This window comes from Melospiza georgiana, chromosome 16 (genome assembly GCF_028018845.1).
Source record: "Melospiza georgiana isolate bMelGeo1 chromosome 16, bMelGeo1.pri, whole genome shotgun sequence".
Taxonomy (NCBI): Eukaryota; Metazoa; Chordata; class Aves; order Passeriformes; family Passerellidae; genus Melospiza; species Melospiza georgiana.
The window spans coordinates 14035719-14053312 of NC_080445.1; the positions used below are offsets into that span (position 1 = coordinate 14035719).

A 17594-nucleotide genomic window follows, 5' to 3' on the forward strand; every position below is an offset into this window, starting at 1 on the left:
CCAGGCTGGGGAGGAGCTCTATTTAAAATTTGCAAAGATAAGCAAAGGAATCAAATTGTGTTGTGTCTCAAACTGCCAGAGAACATGGAGCAGGCTGATAAAATCCCTCTGCAGGGAAAGCAGCCCTGTGTTCAGCTGGGCATCCCCTGAGCCTCCCCAGGCTCACACAGGGTGCCCTGGCATTTGGGTGGGCACAGCACCCAGGGAAGAGAAAAATGTGGTTTAGAACCACCAGAGGAAATGCAGAAGTGCCCCAGGACTGCAGACTGAAAGCTCTGGAGCAGGGAGGGCTCAGCCCTGGATTTACCCAAATAACAGAACCAGGAACTGTCTGTGGAACAGGCCCCCATGTTCCTCTGGGGTAGCAATCAGACACTGACTGTGGGTGCTGTGCCATGAATTTTAGGGAATGATTCTGCAGTCTGTTTGGGCAGGGAAGAGGTACAGAAGAGTTCTTAAATCCCTGCCCCATTTCTGCCCTGCTGGCTGAAGGACAAGTGGGAGCACAGAGATTTTGGGAAGGAAAACAACAGCCTGGTACTCACGGCTCTGGATCCAGGGTATCGTTTTTCTTCTTTTCAAACTGATCCTTAGAGATGGTTCTAGAGACAAAGAGTTAATATGAAAACTCAGTAGCACCCTCACACCAGAGGCTCACACAATATCATGCTTTGCTGAAAGCACCTCAGTATTTATTTTCTGGTCAGAGCAAGCAATTCAGTTAATTGTATTTTAAGCTACAGAAAATATTTTTCCCATTTCACTTTCTGTGTAAATTAAAAGCAAGAGATATCCAAGTCTACACATAAAATTAAAATCATAAAGAACAAGGGAAGCTACTGTCAGTAAAGCAGCCACCTTCCAAACCAGCTCATAAGCCTCAAATCTGATTTTTCTGGCCAGGTTAGAGGCAAGCCTTTGGTTTTAGAAACATGAGCTATGCCTCAGAAGGTATCAGAATTAGATGCAGGTTTTGCATTAGAAAAGGTGATGGATTAGTGACATTTACTGACACAGCTTCCACTGCTCTCCTCTAAACACATTACCCAGGGTCTGCACCCTGGGAATGGGCAGCAGTGCTGGGCAGAGTAACAGACCCAGCAGCTCTTAATCCCATCCCTATAAATCTCCTGCTAAGAAGGAATAAAGCATTTCCCCCCAGATACCACCCACAGGTTTGGCTTTTACCCCCAAACCAGCACACCTTCCCCCTGCCCCACTCCCAAATTCAGGCTGCAGAGGAAAGGAAGAGACTTACGTTTGAGGCTGGGAAGGGTCATCACCCAGGGTGACATTCTCCCCCTGGATTTCAGTGAAACACTTCTCACAGAAGTGATACCTGTCAGCAAGAAGGCCATATTTGGGTGAGCTGGTCCAGCACAAACACAGCCACCCAAGCACGGAGCCACCAACCAGGGCAGGGCAGATCACCAGGAGCACGACGGAAGGGGGGACGTTGTTGGTTGATTGATGGGTCAGTGTGGACAATGAGGAGGCACAGAGGGAGGGGAGGGCAGGATTAGAGAACAGGGGAGGGAACAAACAGCACAGACGTAAGAGGTAAGACGCAAACACCAAGACAACACAGAGCAGAAAGCCAAGGCAAAGCACAGATTAGCATTCGGTCTCATTTCACACATTGTAACAAGTGCTGGGCCTCACTGCCCAAAGCTGGGCAGGGTTTGGGCAGGAGCCACCAAGAGCTACCTTTGTACAGGCTTCAAATTTAAGAATTTGGATTTGATTTGCATCGCTCAGGGAAAAAAAAAATTCTCTTTGATTCCAGGCTTGCGACTGATCGAGTTTTCTTTGAGTAAAAAGGAGCCTGTCAACAAGCTTTAAGGATACATTTATTACAGATTTAAGTAATTAGGAAATATGCTGAAAGCATTTACTGATTGTGAGTCAAAACTGCAAAAGCAGAAACACTTGATATTGAAAAAAAATCCATAAAAACAATAAATTCAAAATTTGATAGTAAGATTAAATGTGACCAATTGCTCAGCTAACATTCTTTCATATAAATGAAACCAAATCCATACTCTAGACAAACATTTAACAGAAATGCAATTATGGGTCAGAGTTTCCAGCCATTTATATAAATAAATACAATATATGTATATATGTGAACAACATGAAATATTGTACATACATACAATATATTTATCAGGTACATTCAGGATGTGGAATTAATTAAGCTTTACAAATTGAACATAAGGCTAGGTACAATTTTTGGTCACCAGACCAAGAGCCAATCCAAGTCATACTCAGCAAAAACAATTCTGCAGTTTACCAAACCAAGCTGAGTAAATTGGAATACAACTCTATGAAAATACAATCTGCATTTGAAAAAATAAAATAACATCAAAGTTACATGGATTTTGTGGGGGGAGGAGGGGTTTGGTGGGGTTTTTGTTTTGTTTTGGGTTTTTTTTGGTTGTTTGTTTCAGATGAACTGGAACCAAAGTTGTCAGGGTCACTAAAATAAAAAAAAAAAAAAAAAAAAAAGGAGGCTAAATGTTTGGAAAGGATATGAATTCACACATGAACAAAGGTAACAGAGAGGCCACAGCTGTAAAATGCAGGAAGGCCACAAAGGATCATCAAAATAAAGGAGCTTTATGGAGAGTGAGAGAGTGGAAGCAGCGATGGCAGCACAGAACGAGGCAGGTTAAGTACTCAGACACCAGAGCCGTGGGGATGGAGTGTCACAGGCACCAAGGGGACTCAGGGTCACAATGAACCAACAACTCCAGGGTGCAGCCTGAGCAAGGGGGCAGCTCTGCCCCCTCAGCCCACCCCGGACACCTCAATGCAATCCCAGAGAGCTCCTGGCCTGGAGACAGCCCTGATGGCATGGGATGGATCAGAATTCCTGCTGGGACACACTGGGGCCATCCTGGCCAGGGGACATGCTCCACCAGCCATCCCTGAAGCCTGGAAGCTGCTGCAGGAGCTGCAGGGGCAGGAGGGGCCCAGCGAGCCCTGGGAAGGGCTGGTTCCAGTTAACCCAACGCCAGTGACACTGCCAGGGAACCCCTGCCAGCCTAACCCCCCTGAAACTGCACCCAGCTCCTCCTAGGGCACTCCCCTGGCGCCAAACACATCATCCTCCCAGGGAAAACCAGGCTTTGGGAGCTGAGAATGCAACACAGCAAGGCCAGGGGAAAAACAAATGTATTCCACTAATTTATCATTGGGCATGATAAATACACTGTGGTTATTAGAGAGGAGGGTGTCAGGAGTGGTTTCAGGGTTTCAGTTTTCAGGAGTGCACAGACACAGCACATCTCATTTCCACTGACTTCCCTTACCCCTCACTACCCATCCCTAAACTGATAACATAGCAGCTAAGAATTTTTTAAAAATCCAAACATAAGAGGTTCAGAGGTTTATATCCTTTCACACATCATCCATTTCTCTTTTCCCTATAATGTGCTTCTTTCAATTTTTCTTAAATTAAACCCCCCCACCACTATTTTCCTTACTAACACAGTTGCTCATCATTTCAGGAGTCAGATTGGGAAGGACTGAACATCAGGAGGACCCAAATACAGGAGAGTGAAGGCAGAAAAATCCATAGCCAAGGCTCCTATTAATAATTTGCTACATTTAAACAGTCCCAGAAAATGTTAATTCTGATCCATTTTCAGAATAACTTATGGGCTTTCAAAGCACTCTAAGCTTTAATCCATGATATTAAAATGAGGAAATAAAAACTGAAGTACAGTGAAAATGAATCACCTAAAGATCATGAACATTTGTCCATAAAATAACCAAGGTGAAGCAATAGCTGTAACTTATTATGGATGTGGACCCTCAGAAACAGAGACCTGCCTTTTGCATGTCACCACAAATATTCAGCAAAACCCATAAAAATACACAATATTGTAGTTACAGCAGCCAGAGAAACCCCAAAGAATGCACTTATTGCAACACATCAAACATGAAAAGCTTTTCAAATGCAGACTGTTCAGGGGACTCCTGTTTATTAAAGAGCAACATTATGGTTCAACAGCAAAGTCCAGAAATGCTCAATCTCACAGGAACAGGTGAATTCCCCACTGTAATTCAGTGCAAAGGCAATTCTAAATTCATAACTGAATGGCAGTATTGACCTGAAACAGCACTTGGTTTTCTCAACTGGATATTCACACATGCAGCACATTTTCTCAACACTTCAACCTGAATTTCTGCCTTATTATGGAATCTGAATGGTTCTATACCAAATAATTACCTTAATGATTGAACTGTAGTGCCTGAGCTCATTTATTCAATGGTGTCTAAATATTCTTAGTTGTAATTTAGTCATGTGATACTCTGGACTTTAAGTGCATACAATTTTGCCAATTTTGCCTGCTCTGTACATGGAAAATTCAAGAACATCTGACCAACTAAAGGTCTGCTGGAAGCATGGAATTTGTTTTTCACTTGATTACTTGTTTAAGAACATTGAAGATCACTGTCCCAGGAAATTTGAGTGGTTTAGAGCTGATGAACAGGGGGTTTCTATGCAAAATGGACTATTATTTAACAATATGGTGATTATGTTTAGAAATATCTTTTTGAAAGCCTTAATCATTCATCACTGCATTTAGTGGGCCTGAAACAGAAAACCTCACACTCCTCCTGAACTCAACGCTACCCCAAACCACAAACCCTTACCCCCCTTCTCAAGGCAACTGGATGAGCAGAAAAATAAGACTTAAATGGACTTTCATGCTTATAATGAGCAGAAAAGGGGAATTTTACAGCCCCCAGTGCAGAGGAACCCTCTGCTCCACTCACCCTGGACTTCTTGCTACTAACCAACCTTTCCTTCCATGGAATAATCCAAAGGATTTAACATAAACTTAAACTGGGAAGGCACTTTTGAAAGAAGAATGAGCCCTTCAATTTGAAGTTACTACTCTTTCCAAATACAGAATGCATAACATGAAAAGTATTTTAAATTTTACCAGCATTTAAGGGTATGGGTTATTTTTCCCCAATGCCAGTACTGAAGTGTCTCTTTAAATACATTTTAATTGCTTTATTTCTCTTTAGCCTGACTTTTCAGAGTCCACAGTGGCTGTATAAAACTTTTTATGAGAGCTCATGAATTTATTCCTGCCTGTCAATACTTTCTGCCTCTCAAAGGCCACCCAAGGCCCTCCACACGAGGTGGGATGACATTTTCCTCTCCCATATTGTGCTGCTCCAGAGTGGGGCTCAACAGGCTGAGAGCTTCCCAAGAGCATGTTTGGAGAGAAGAGGTGGCCCAAAAATGAAATACAAGTGCTGGAAGTCTGAATTGGTTCTGTGACTTCACAGCTGGCAAGGCTTAGAGGCCGCCAAGCCTCTGGAAAGCAATTCATAACTTTCTTTTCCCTATTTAATACAAAGCTTTTGTCTCAGCCCATTTGTATTTTATTTGGGGAGGAAGACACACATCATCTAAGAAATCAAAATTAAAGCCAAGTTTTGAGTTTGCTTTGTGATTTTAACACTGGTGATTTAAGCCTTAAATGGAAAATTAATCTAACAATTGTTTATTAATAATAACAGAAACACCACATCCTAATATTAATTAAAAAATGAGAGAAATTTTAATTTTCACAGCTTCTCATGGAGTCTCTGGGTAGTTTTTAATGCTATTTCCAAGCTAATTTAAATATAATGAAGCAATGACTAGGAAGGGGAAACATAAATCTTGCAATCAATCACTGCACCCTTTACTTGGCAAATTCTGGCACTAACTTGTAAAGAAACCTGCATATTTTCACAATTCTCCTAGAACAAGGTAACAGGATTTCCCAGTGCCTTTCTGCAGTCCTGCTCTCCTCCCTGCAGCAAGCCCTGCTCCTGATTTTATGGCAAACATGGACAACCTGACCTGCACTGAAGCATTTCATGGGGCAGCCTGGCTAAGAGCAAGCACTGAGGAACAGAGTGCCTCACACTGCAGCACAGAGAAACAAAGAGTCACCTGCAAAAGGACAGCGTGGAAAGATAAAAAAAGAACTTCTGCCTGACTGGGCTGACAAAGGGAAGGAAAAGTTAAAGATCCTCCTCATCCTCTGTATGTGCAGAGAACTCACAAGAGATCTGACTTGCTGAAAAAGGGAAATCCTGGGTTCAGGGACTTACCTGTTCTGGTAGCTGTAGTAGGCAGCGTCCCGGGGAATGGTGCACAGCTGCTTGCCATAGCAGCACAAGGTCTGGGGAGAGAACTCATACTGCAAAACAAGGGAGAAAAGCAGCTTCACCATGGGGGATTTTGTTCAGCAGGGGTCTACAAAGCAAACTGAGGCTTGTGGGTATCAGAGGACACTGCCACAGCCATCCAGCCATTGTGAATTTACCAGCACTGCCCTCTCAATCTGGTGACAATCATCAACTCTAAAAGCAGCTGGCCCCTTTCACCTCTGCTTTATGGACATGGGAAACCAGGGAGTTATTTTAATATTACTTATAACTAAAGAAGATGTCCTCTGAGGGAGAAAAACACAACAATAATAACAGAAGGGCAGAGCTGCTATTGACCTTTTTAGCCCCGAACATATTTATAACAAAACCAAACTTCCTACAACCCTTCCATTCAGCATTTCTACTTCAAAAACAAAGTCCCCAAGCTGAAGCTTTGTGTGCTGACTGCAGCTGGGCTGTTGGGAAGAACTCCCTGGGACACCCACCTTGCGCCCACAGCAGTAGCCCAAGGACTGCATGACTGGGTCAATCTCCTGCTCAAACACCTCTGCCAGCTTAGTGCAAAACTTGTAGACCCTGGAAGTCTTGCGGTTGTAGAGCCAGGCATTGTTGAACATCAGCCACACATCATCCACGTACTGCCAGGGCTCCTGGTACTGCCCCGTGTCCAGCTTGCGCTTGATGGTCGACAGATCCATGGGATTCTTCACAATGTCAAAATAATCCTGGAAAAACACCAAAAAACCTGATTTTTTTAAGGTGAAAACCATGAATTTTTCAATTTTTTTTTAGGTTTTTCGAGATGTTGAAAAAAGGGAAAATGTTTACCTGGCAAAGATAAAAAATAGGAGAATATTTAAAAACAAATAAATAAATTTAAAAAGTAGGAGAATATTTTTATAGGGTTTTTTTAACGCCAACTCACCGGAATCCCTAGGAGCTGGGGATCCACAGGCTGTCTGAAGGGAAGGGACTCTGGGTCCTGCCTGTACAAAGCCTCCAGCGTGGGCATGAGAGCCTGGCGCAGCTCCTCGGGCTTGAAAACTGGAAATGGAAGTCAGAAAGGTTAGAAAATTGCCCTCTTTGTTTTCTAATTTCTTGAATCCCCTAAAAAAAACCCCCAAAGAAATACATTAAGTAAAACTCTGCAAAGGGTTTTCCTGATCAGAGGTAAAACCTCACTTACAAGAGGCAAACACAGCCTTGTATTCACTCAGATCACAGCAGAGATATTCCCAAAATAGGGATATGGGAACAACTCTAGCCCATCATGATACATATTCTGTAGCATTAAAAAAACCCTCAAAACTTACAAAGAATCAAATTAAATCAATTGTTTCAACATGAATGAACCTTTTCTCCTCAAAGGAGCGACTGAGCATAATTTTCCCTCCCTTCTAACCTTGCTCACTATTTCCAAGCCAAGATTCCTCCAGCAAAACCCTCTACAGTGGGCAGGGGTGAGGAGCCAGCTCTACAGAGAGTGACCAGATGTCCTGAGAGCTGGCACAGGAATTCTCCTGGCCACGGTGTGCAAACAGTCCTGCTCTGATGGATCCTTAATTGATTTTGAAAGTGTTAATACTTCCAGATTTCTATGCCACCACTTGGCAACAGTGGCATGGCAACAGCCATGATTCTTTCAGGAGTGGCTGACAAGGACAAAAAAAGGCAATACATTTTCTGAAAAATAATGATAACTTGGAGAGCTCTTTGAACATCTCTGCAGTGTAATTACATTTATTTCCTTAGGAACAGTGTCTTTAAATAGGGAAGAATGCCTATCATTGAGAAAAAAAGACAACTAAGGAAAGCAGGATGGCATCTAATATTTATCTACCTGGATGAAATGAGAACAATACCAATAAAATGGAGCAATTAATTCTGCTAAAAGCACTTGAATCAACAGGGCTCAGTGACCCCTTTGAGGCTGATCATAGCTTTTCTCACTCAAATGTTATTTTGGTATGATATAAATTGCTTTATGGGACATCTAGATCAAAATCCATTATTTTAAAGAGTACACACAAAAAAAGGGAAGACAAATTAAGCTGACTACTCCATTGGTTGTATGATCACTTCAGCTGTTGCCACAATCTCACTCCCTACAAAATGGCAATTCTCTCTCATATTTATCAATCCCATACAGGCAGGCACTTTTCCCTACTATAGACTTCCAAAGTTTTATAAACAACTCTTGCACATTATATGATGGGGTCCTCAAAAACAGAAATAAATATTAAATTCCATTAATGAGGAACAGCATTCCCTACTGTTCTGATTCAGATATTTCATAAAGAGATAATCTGAATTGTTTAATTTAATGAAATGTAAAGGTCAAAAAGTACCTTTTAATAATCTATTCTGACTACCTGCTTGACACTGCTTTTAGAATTTTCTCCTATAATAACATAGCACTAAGCTACAGAATCCTTCACAGTAAATCCAATCTTATTTTAAACTCAAACTACAGAGACCCAGCTTGACTTTTGCCAAGTTCCTTAAAGCCTAATTATCTTTGCTGATAAAGTTTATAACCCACTTTCATTTTGAAGTTTGAAAAAAAATCAAAATGAAAATCTAGTTGTTATTTCAATTTATTACTTTACCTAAAACCATACAGAAACGTTGCCTTCATCTTCAGCTGCTCTGCCTCTAAGGATTATGACTAATACCAGCACATTTGATCATAGCATCTCCCTGTACATGGATTTTACAAGGAAGTTTTGTTTTTCCCACTCTCCTTTTTCCAAAATTAAATGCTCTCAGTTCTCCTCCAGTAGCTTGAAGACCTTTGCAAGGAGCTGGCATCCAGTTATCCCATTTTGTCTTGGATGTGTGGGTGGTAAAAAGAAAATGGGATCTTTGCCTGACTCACAATGACGTATAACCCACCAAAGAACAGTACAATGCTACCTTTTTAAGTTTTTTGCCTTTTTCAAACAAAGGCAAGTCTGCTTATGATTACTAAGGAGAAATTTCCTAAAGGAAGATAAGACACTTTCAAAATTACAAGGACAGCACACACAAATACACCTCAAACCCAAGCTCCTGCAAGTTTTCCATTATGCCTTACAAAGAAGTGAAGGAACCAGTAAAACTCATCCTCAAGGTCAAACTAAGCTGCCACCTACAAGGAGACAGGAGCTGCCCAAATGAGTATTACAGTGGGTTTTTGAGACTGCAAGGCAAGGAACCATTACCTTCCTTTCTTGCTCACATTAGATTTGCAAAAAAAGCCAAAAAAAGGCAAAAAAAGGCTCAGCTTGCTAAATTATAGCACAAAGTCCCCTCAGTGCCTGCTATGTCCCAGCTTACTGTGGGATGACCCTCAGGAATGTGCCTGCATGGGAAGGAGGAAGAATTTCCAATACTTCTGCAACCCATGCAAAACTCCTGATCAGTCTCTTCAGTAGTTTTAAAATATCACCTATCCCTTCAGCACACTTGGCAGTTGTTTTACTCTCCAATACCTCTTGGTTTATTCAGCATTTTAATACCAAAGCTCCATTAACATTGAACAAACTCCTTGGTGAGAAAATGCCACCCTTTAAACTCATGTCTGTGGTTGTACCTGCCCACACAGCACGTGCTTTGCACTACACAGTTACTGGGTGACAAAGCTTCCAAGATAAAATTGTGTCACCAAAGGAGGAATTGGAATATGTGGTGACCCAGCCTGAACTGCCTCTGCAGGAACCTTCCCTGTGCAAGCACATTCCTACCAGGCAGCAGTGACTCCTTCCACTGGGAATATCACTGGCTCAGAAATGCTAATAAGCTTTTTTTTTCCACTCCCTGTGTTACATTTGGGTTGGAAAAGGCTCTGCCAGGTGGTTCTGCAGTGGGCTCTCGTTTGGGTGCCCCATTCTGCTGCCAGCTGGAAATACCAATCTGCAGGGAAAAGTGTTTTATAGTGATTTATTACAGAAAGGTTATGCTTAGTAACAAAATGCAACCCAAAGCACATCAAGGAGATGTAGATTTTTTTAGACATCTGCAGCATGTTGAAAGGTTCCCTTTGGTTGAAAACTAAAACCTAACCACAGAAAACATCACCTCAATAAAGCAGATGCCAAAAAACAGAGGTCTCAAAACTGCTAAGGTTTTTGAGTCTGAAAACTTATCTTGCAGCCTGCCACAAAGCCTGCACTGCAAGCAGAGAAATATATTTCTGCTTTAATAATCTCATTTATTTCTTACTAACACAAGGCACCCAAACATTTATATAACCTGCAGCACCATGAAGTTCCCTTGAGTACAGATGCAGTCACACCTCAATCTGTGCTGACACTGCAGCTTAATTTAAGAGAGTGCTGAGCAAATGAACACTACACTGAAAACTTTCAAGTCCTGAAAACACAGGACTCTAAAATAAATGTTAAGCCTCTTGCAGCAGTCCAGCCTAGGAGGAACACAGGATCAGGAGAGGTCAAGTGCCTGATTCTCAGAAAAGTGATGACAAAACTCAGGATAAAGGTGGTGTGTGCAGCCTCTTCACAGGAGAAGAAAAGCAATGGATATCCTTGGTTACTGAAAGCACTCTTATCTGCACTGAGCTCTTCTCAAAGAGCACCAAGATGTACAAGGAGGGATTTATGTATTTAATTCCTCCAGCAATCACTGCCTTACTGCCTTGGCCCTTCTGGGCAGGCACTGCTGAGATCAAGGGCACAGTGACTTGCTTTTCTCACCTGATTCATGGAACATTAAAGGAATGCTACCTTCAAAATGAAGTTACAGAGTATTGATCTCCCAGAGCTCCACGTGCTGGAAACACAAGTGTAAAACAAACCTCCCAGCAGGAGCTGAGACTGTGGAAAGCAAATGTTAGTGAAAGCAAAGCACACAGGGGAACTCAGTGCTCACACACATACTTTTCTTGCGGGGCTGAGATGGTGATGTGGATTGTGAAGTGGTTCCATTAGTGCCACTCTCCTCTTCCTCTTTAGCCTCAGTTTTAATTTCAGGCTTCTTTTCTTCAATCTCCATTGGCTCCTGCTTCAGTTCCGTTCCATCTGTTTCCTCTTTTATTTGTGAAGTTCCTTGTAAATCCTCCTCCACCTTAAGAAAGGATGCAACAAGAGGTACTGTTACATCTACAACCCAAACTTCAGCCATCAAAATATTAGTCTGAGACTGTTGAAGCACTTTCCATCCATGGCTTTCCTCAGGAGTTACTTTGCAGTAACGACCCTCCTCTCGCCCCTTAGCTCACCGAGTCAGACACATCATTAAGTGCTTTTATATCTATCACTGCTTTCAGTTAAGCTGTAGAGAATCTCATTTACCTCAGTCTTAGCTTCCACTTGTGTCTCACTAGTCTCTGGCTCAGTTTCTTCAGTTTTAACTTCTGATTTGCTTTCTAGCATTGGTGCATCTGGTCCTAGTTGCTGGGAATTCGTATCAGCACTAGCAACTGAGGCAGGGGTGGGGACCCTGTTATCAATACTAGCTGCTGCCTGGGATAGCTGTTGTAAAAACAGTACAAAAGAAAGACACTGCATATATAGAAATATTTTCCTTTACTAAAAATGAACAGCACAAAAGAGACATGAGATGATATTCTACAACAGTGCAGAACATGGATACAGGTCACTGTAGCCAAGTTTTGATATTACACATTTAATAACTCTGCTTTACAGAGGAGAAGCCAAGGAAAAACTCTGCCCCAAAAAGGCTTCTTTTACAGAGAAAACACCTGCCCAGTAAAACACTGTACATTCCTTGAAACGTGCATTTGCCCTGGCTGTATCTTAAAAGCAAAAAATCTATGCAAATCTCAAGATCAGAAAAGATTCTGATTATGGCCAAACAGAGCATTAGGCCTTGTTACACCTCATCTTTCTGCACACTGCTGCCAATTTTACTTTGAGCAGTCCGGCCATTCAACCCCCCCTCCTTCACACAATGCTGAGAACATCTGAACACACACATTTAACACACCTCTAAGCAACCCCCTGGTCTAAAGCAGAAGCTGCTATGGACAGCTATGGGCTCTACACATCGAGGACATGGTGCTACAGACAGGGACACTCGTGGCATGTCACGACACAAGGCACAGGGGCTGGCTGGTACTTACTGGAGTGCCGGGTGGCTGTGCCTGCACAGATGTTGGCTGCTGCTGGGCTGGCTGCGGGGTTGGCACAGACTGGGGCTGGGCAGGGGTCTGTGGCTGCGGTGTCACCTGCGCCTGGGCCGCAGTCTGCCCCGTGGGGGTGCTCTGGGTCTGCGTGGCCGTGGGCACAGAGCCCGGCGTCGGGGTCGGAGTTTGTCCCGAGGACGAGACCGGCGTGGATGGCTGGGTGGGCGCTGCTGGCTGGGGAGGAGTCATTCCCGGGGGGGTGGGGTGCTGCATCGGGGCCATCCCGGCTGCAGAGGACACCGGGGGTGTGCCCTGGTGCAGGGGGGGCTGGCTCACCGGGGGACACGGCAGCTGCCCGCCCTGCGGCCCCAGCATGTTCATGGAGTTGGGAAGAGCAGCACTGGGAACCTGCCCCTGCTGGGGAGAGAGACAGAGTTCTTACAGAGCCTGCAATCACATTTATCCCTTCAATCACAGCCCTGAAGCCTTCTCTGACAGGATGCTGCCAGTGCAAGCAGATCAGCACAAAGGCTGCTGCTGCAAGTGACTGCTCTGATTTCTGTCATCGCTGCCATCAGCTCTCAAGGACCTTTCTCCCAGATCCAGTTGTGCCATGCATGTCCTGCATTAATTCCACTGCCACAGAGAGGGAATCCTCCCAATGCCAGTAACACAGAAACCCACAGGCAGCCTCTAAATCGTGCCATTAGCTGGGCAAAGGTCAGGCTTTGACACAAAATGGTTTTGAGCAAATACCCATTTTTAGGCCAGGACTCTGATGCAGCTCTTCTTTAGAGGGCAGGTCAACACACTTAATGCTGGAGTTGCACAGAGCAAGACTTAAGAAGAATCTTTTTGTATTCTCTTTAATTCTAATCAAACTGCTCAAGATGCTTCAGAAAACCTGGGATTTGTTTTTCAGAGCAGCAACAATAAAGTACTCCGGATGTACTTAAACCTTTAAGTGATACATTTTACTGAAGACTGCATCAGATGACTGGTGATAAAAAAGAATACTCCATCCTCAAATGTAACTGTTACTCTTAGAAATACAAATCAGTTAATTTCCTGCAGATGAGGTTTCAAATTTAAAATACACTTCTATATTGTCTTTACAGAGGCAGTTTTACAGAAGTAAATGCATTGGGAAAAAAAATGTTCACCACAAAGGCAGTCAAACAACTGAGCCAGGGGCCCATGAAACTGTAGATATTCCAATCCTGAGCATATTCCAAACTTGGCTTGACAGAGCCCTTCATAACCTGATCTAAGTAATCTCTCAGAACTCTGGAGGTTTTAACTAGCCTAAATTACTTGGGCTCTGACTTAAACAACAAGCCTTTCCCTCTGGAAAAGCAGATACTTTGGTATCATAAGCACATCTGCTACTTCACTGACCACTACTGCAACAGAAAAATGTTACAGGAAAAACCTAACAATTTTCTCTCCAGAAGCAAAGAAGTTAAAACAAATTTTAGAAGATCTTGCCCAATCACTTTATTATAATTTTACATTTAAAGTTAGCTACTCCGGTCCACACAGAGACCAAACATATGTTCATAGGCATCCCATAAACTGATTTCTGATATTTCCCCTAAAAATCTCCTCAGCATGCATTTTTAAGGGATTTAAATCAGGACTTGCAGGGCGTTGCGCCCCCATTAACAGATGTCGATAAGTTATGTAAGAGCTTCTGAAGAAGGCAGATGTAACCCAGGGTCCCCCAAAATTGGGGTGACTACATCAAAAAATGGATATAGAAATACAAATAAACAAATAAGCAAATAAATCACAGCAAAATAATAAATAGCAAATAAATCTTAGAGAATCCATCTCACCTGTGCCACCCCGGCCTGGGCTGTTGACTGACCCATGCCCACATTGTTCACATTCATAGCTCCAGTGGATGCTGGGAACTGGTTTTGGGGCAGGAATTGGTTCTGGGTAGGAGCCTGACCCATCATGTTGTTGGAATGAGCTCCCATCATGTTCTGTGGCTGAGGCATTCGGGAAGGAGACATTGCCATCTGAAAATTAACACCCAGATGAACTAATTACCATTTAGTACTATGGAGCAGGACAAAGGAAAAATACACTGAAAACAATCAAAAGATAGGAAAAAAATAAAAAGGAAAATTGGCTTAATTACACTAACTGGAAGTGGGCATATGCCCATCATTTCAGCATTTGCACCACAGAATTCACTATTTTTAACAGGTAACATTCAGAGTGCTAACTCTGTTTTGTTCCCTGGGTTGACAGAGAGAATCCAGGGAAACTAAAAATATTTTTGTTTTTCTAAAGAATAAAAACATGTTTTCATGTGGGAACAAAGAAGGTTTGTATACTGCAAAGACAGTAGATGCTCTTCCCCAGATTGCTGGGGATTACTGCACCTGTGGCACGGGCGGTGTTTTTGGAACAAGTAAATATTGCAAACAAACACCTCGATAAAGGCCTGTCACATTTGCTGCATTCCCATGAAATGATCCCACAGCTTGCAGCAGTGCCAGGGGGTGAGGGGTGGGCTGGGGTGGGCAGGGTGTGGGTACGAACCGCGGGCACGGCGCCCATGTTGTTCATCTGCACCGGGTGGTTCATCGGAGACGCCGCCCGCGGTCCCAGCGGTGCTTGGGGCATCTGTACATTCCCTATGGACATGGGGTTAAACTGATTCATTCCTGCAAATGCACCCCCAAAACAACTCATTAGGAACAAGTCAGCACAATTGATGGATCTATATTCTACTAGAAAATTAACAGTTATTATGATTGCAATTCGATCACCCTGTGGCTTTATCCTTTAGTTACTTGACTAAACAGACAAATCAAGATGCAAGAAGTGTTTAGAACCATGCTACTTAGGGTGAAATACAATTTTTGGTGTCTTTAAAAAGAAATTAAATGCAAAATATGAAGACTAGATGCTGCATGATCTGCAGAGACAGGATGCTATTTATAAATAATACCTTAGGATGGTTTCTTAGAATCAGGCATTTGCTTTGAAACAGCAATGTCTTATTCAGACCTGAAATAAGGTTGTCTTATTCAACCTGAAATGGTTGAAGTAAATATGATAAAAATACATATGGGATGTATTAAGGCAACTCCAAGCCTCAAATCAGGACAAAAGTTGGCAAAATGCTTTAACAGGGGTTGTGCTCTTCCTACAAAACATCGAATCCCTCCAAAAAAATTGTCTAAAGCTGTAATTATGGAGCTATACTTGTTATCAACTTGTTCTCCTATTCAAATGAATTTTAAAATTATTTCCCAAGGACATTTCAACAGAAATTTTGACTTAGTACTAACTCTGAACCAAGAAATAAAATAGCTGAGGACACTTTTTTGAAGGAAGTTGAAGCACCTAAAAGAAATGGGTTTGTTTTTTGGGAAAAAACCACCCATGAGCTCACAGCAGCCTCAGTGAGTAATAACAAGTGTTGTGAACAAGCTCCAAGGCTTTTTTAGATGCACTTTCCAGCAGAAACCAAGAAAGGCTATCATTAGTTACACAGATGTTAGGACTAATGTGCTGTGTTTCCAGCTACAGGTGTATTTTTGGCTAATTAAGTGATGAAAACATGCCAAAATCCTTCTCCCTTTACAGTGCTTTAAATGAGATTATCCACAGTATTCTTGCTTGAGCTGTCCTCTCTTTGGAAGCACTGAATTAATTCCCAATCCCCAGCAAAGTGCTGGCTCCATATTGTTAGCACTGCCCTGACACACAGAGCAATGCTGAAAAAAGGCAGCTCCTGTAGTTCCTCCCTCCCAACACCAAAAAACCCCACCATAAGATCACCTTTCCCACCCCCAACAATTATTCTGAACCCACAAATTGCAATTAGAGAGGAAAACAGGTACCTTGAGAAACCTGCATACGACTGATAGGCACGGTTGGCATGGACATAGGCCCATCTGCAACACAGCACAAGAAAGGTCAGCAAAACCAGTTCTAAACACAACCTCAGGATTTGCTGGAGTCCAGAGACTCCTGAGAAGCAGCTCCAGCAGCACTTACTGGGTGGCCTGACGGGCTGTGCCTGGCCCATGGCAGCAGCCACCTGGGGAATCCCTGGAGGCTGGGGCCCAGGGGTCTGTAAGGCTGCTTGGTTCCCCAGCATCCCTTGTTTATGGAGACGAGATCTCCTCTTCTCCTCTAGCTCCTTTTGTATCTTATAGATCTTCTCTGCTAATAAATGATAGTATTCATCCTAAAAGGGAAAAACAGAGAATAATCAGCAGCAGCAAAAGTCATTCAGTCTACCTAAATACTATCATCTGGTTTTGGGTTGGGCTTTTTTTTTTTTTGTTTTTTTAATGTATACACCTGCCTAATTGAAAAAGAAATATTTATTTTCAGAATCCTGTAAATTAAGACAGCCTTTTCTGTTTTAATGCAGAACAGGGAAAAAAAAACCTTCCAGAAATTACACTTGTTTATGGCTACCCTGCATGCCTACTCTGAGTAAATTAGCAGGCAAAGGAGAAAGCTGGAGGTTCTCTGTTGCTTCAGCAAAACCCAGGAAGCTGTGATTATTTTCTAGGTGTTAATGATTTTTAAATGTTATTTTCATAATGAACATTTCCACTAATTCACAGACAAAAGAAAAAGATATTCCCAACACAGTGTTACACTGAATAAACTTTCAGGAGACAGATGTTAAGCACAGATCAATTTTTACATAAAGAAAAGAGCTGCTCTTTTCCTAAAGAGTCTATCAACAATCATGGCAAGGGATAAACAAAACCAGACAAAACCTCAAAGGAATGGAGAAAATTCGGTGAAAAATAGTTCACATGCAGAGACAAGTAAACACTGTATCTGTACAAGATGAAAAATCCATTTTACTCAACCCACACTGACAACAGATCCAATAAGACAGCCACAGTGCACACCACATTGAAAATTCTGCTTGTCAAGAATTGCTGGACACACATCTGCCAAGTGATTATGCACCTGTTAAAGGCAAAAAAACCCCACAAACCCTCAAGGCTACATTTTATTTGTGGGGCCACCATGCTCACAGAACCCAGGGTTACACAGAGCACAGAATTTGTTATTCCAGCAAGATTTAAATAATTTCTGAAAACTTAATATGATATATGTATTCCTTAGCAGCCTTGTTAAGGAAGTCCAGTCATGCAATATAAAGCTTTGTTTTTCAGGTCACTTCTCTCCTCAGAGTTTCTCAAAAATCAGCACAGACTCTTTCTGCTGTCCAGTTTAAAAGCTTTACAGCCCCTCCCCTTCTCAAGCCACTTCAGTTGTAAGCTCCTATTTGTAAATTTAATATTGTGCTGCTTTCCCACTGCAA

The 17594-nt window shown here is 42.5% G+C and overlaps 1 protein-coding gene across 5 annotated transcripts in view; it reads right to left on the reverse strand.

Moving 5' to 3' along the window:
- CREBBP (CREB binding protein) overlaps window positions 1-17594 on the reverse strand; it is a 96886-nt gene that overhangs the window by 19411 nt on the left and 59881 nt on the right. For 2 of the 5 annotated variants that reach the window (XM_058035233.1, XM_058035228.1), the window contains 12 exons: window positions 16298-16490; window positions 16141-16194; window positions 14831-14955; window positions 14113-14301; window positions 12272-12691; window positions 11481-11660; window positions 11067-11253; window positions 7115-7233; window positions 6675-6914; window positions 6130-6218; window positions 1259-1339; window positions 546-602 (listed from right to left, as the gene is read on the reverse strand). In XM_058035233.1, the coding sequence (XP_057891216.1) occupies window positions 546-602; window positions 1259-1339; window positions 6130-6218; window positions 6675-6914; window positions 7115-7233; window positions 11067-11253; window positions 11481-11660; window positions 12272-12691; window positions 14113-14301; window positions 14831-14955; window positions 16141-16194; window positions 16298-16490 (1934 nt within the window). The remainder of the gene's footprint in view (window positions 1-545; window positions 603-1258; window positions 1340-6129; window positions 6219-6674; window positions 6915-7114; window positions 7234-11066; window positions 11254-11480; window positions 11661-12271; window positions 12692-14112; window positions 14302-14830; window positions 14956-16140; window positions 16195-16297; window positions 16491-17594) is intronic. The other 3 variants (XM_058035230.1, XM_058035229.1, XM_058035234.1) reach the window with 3 other exon arrangements.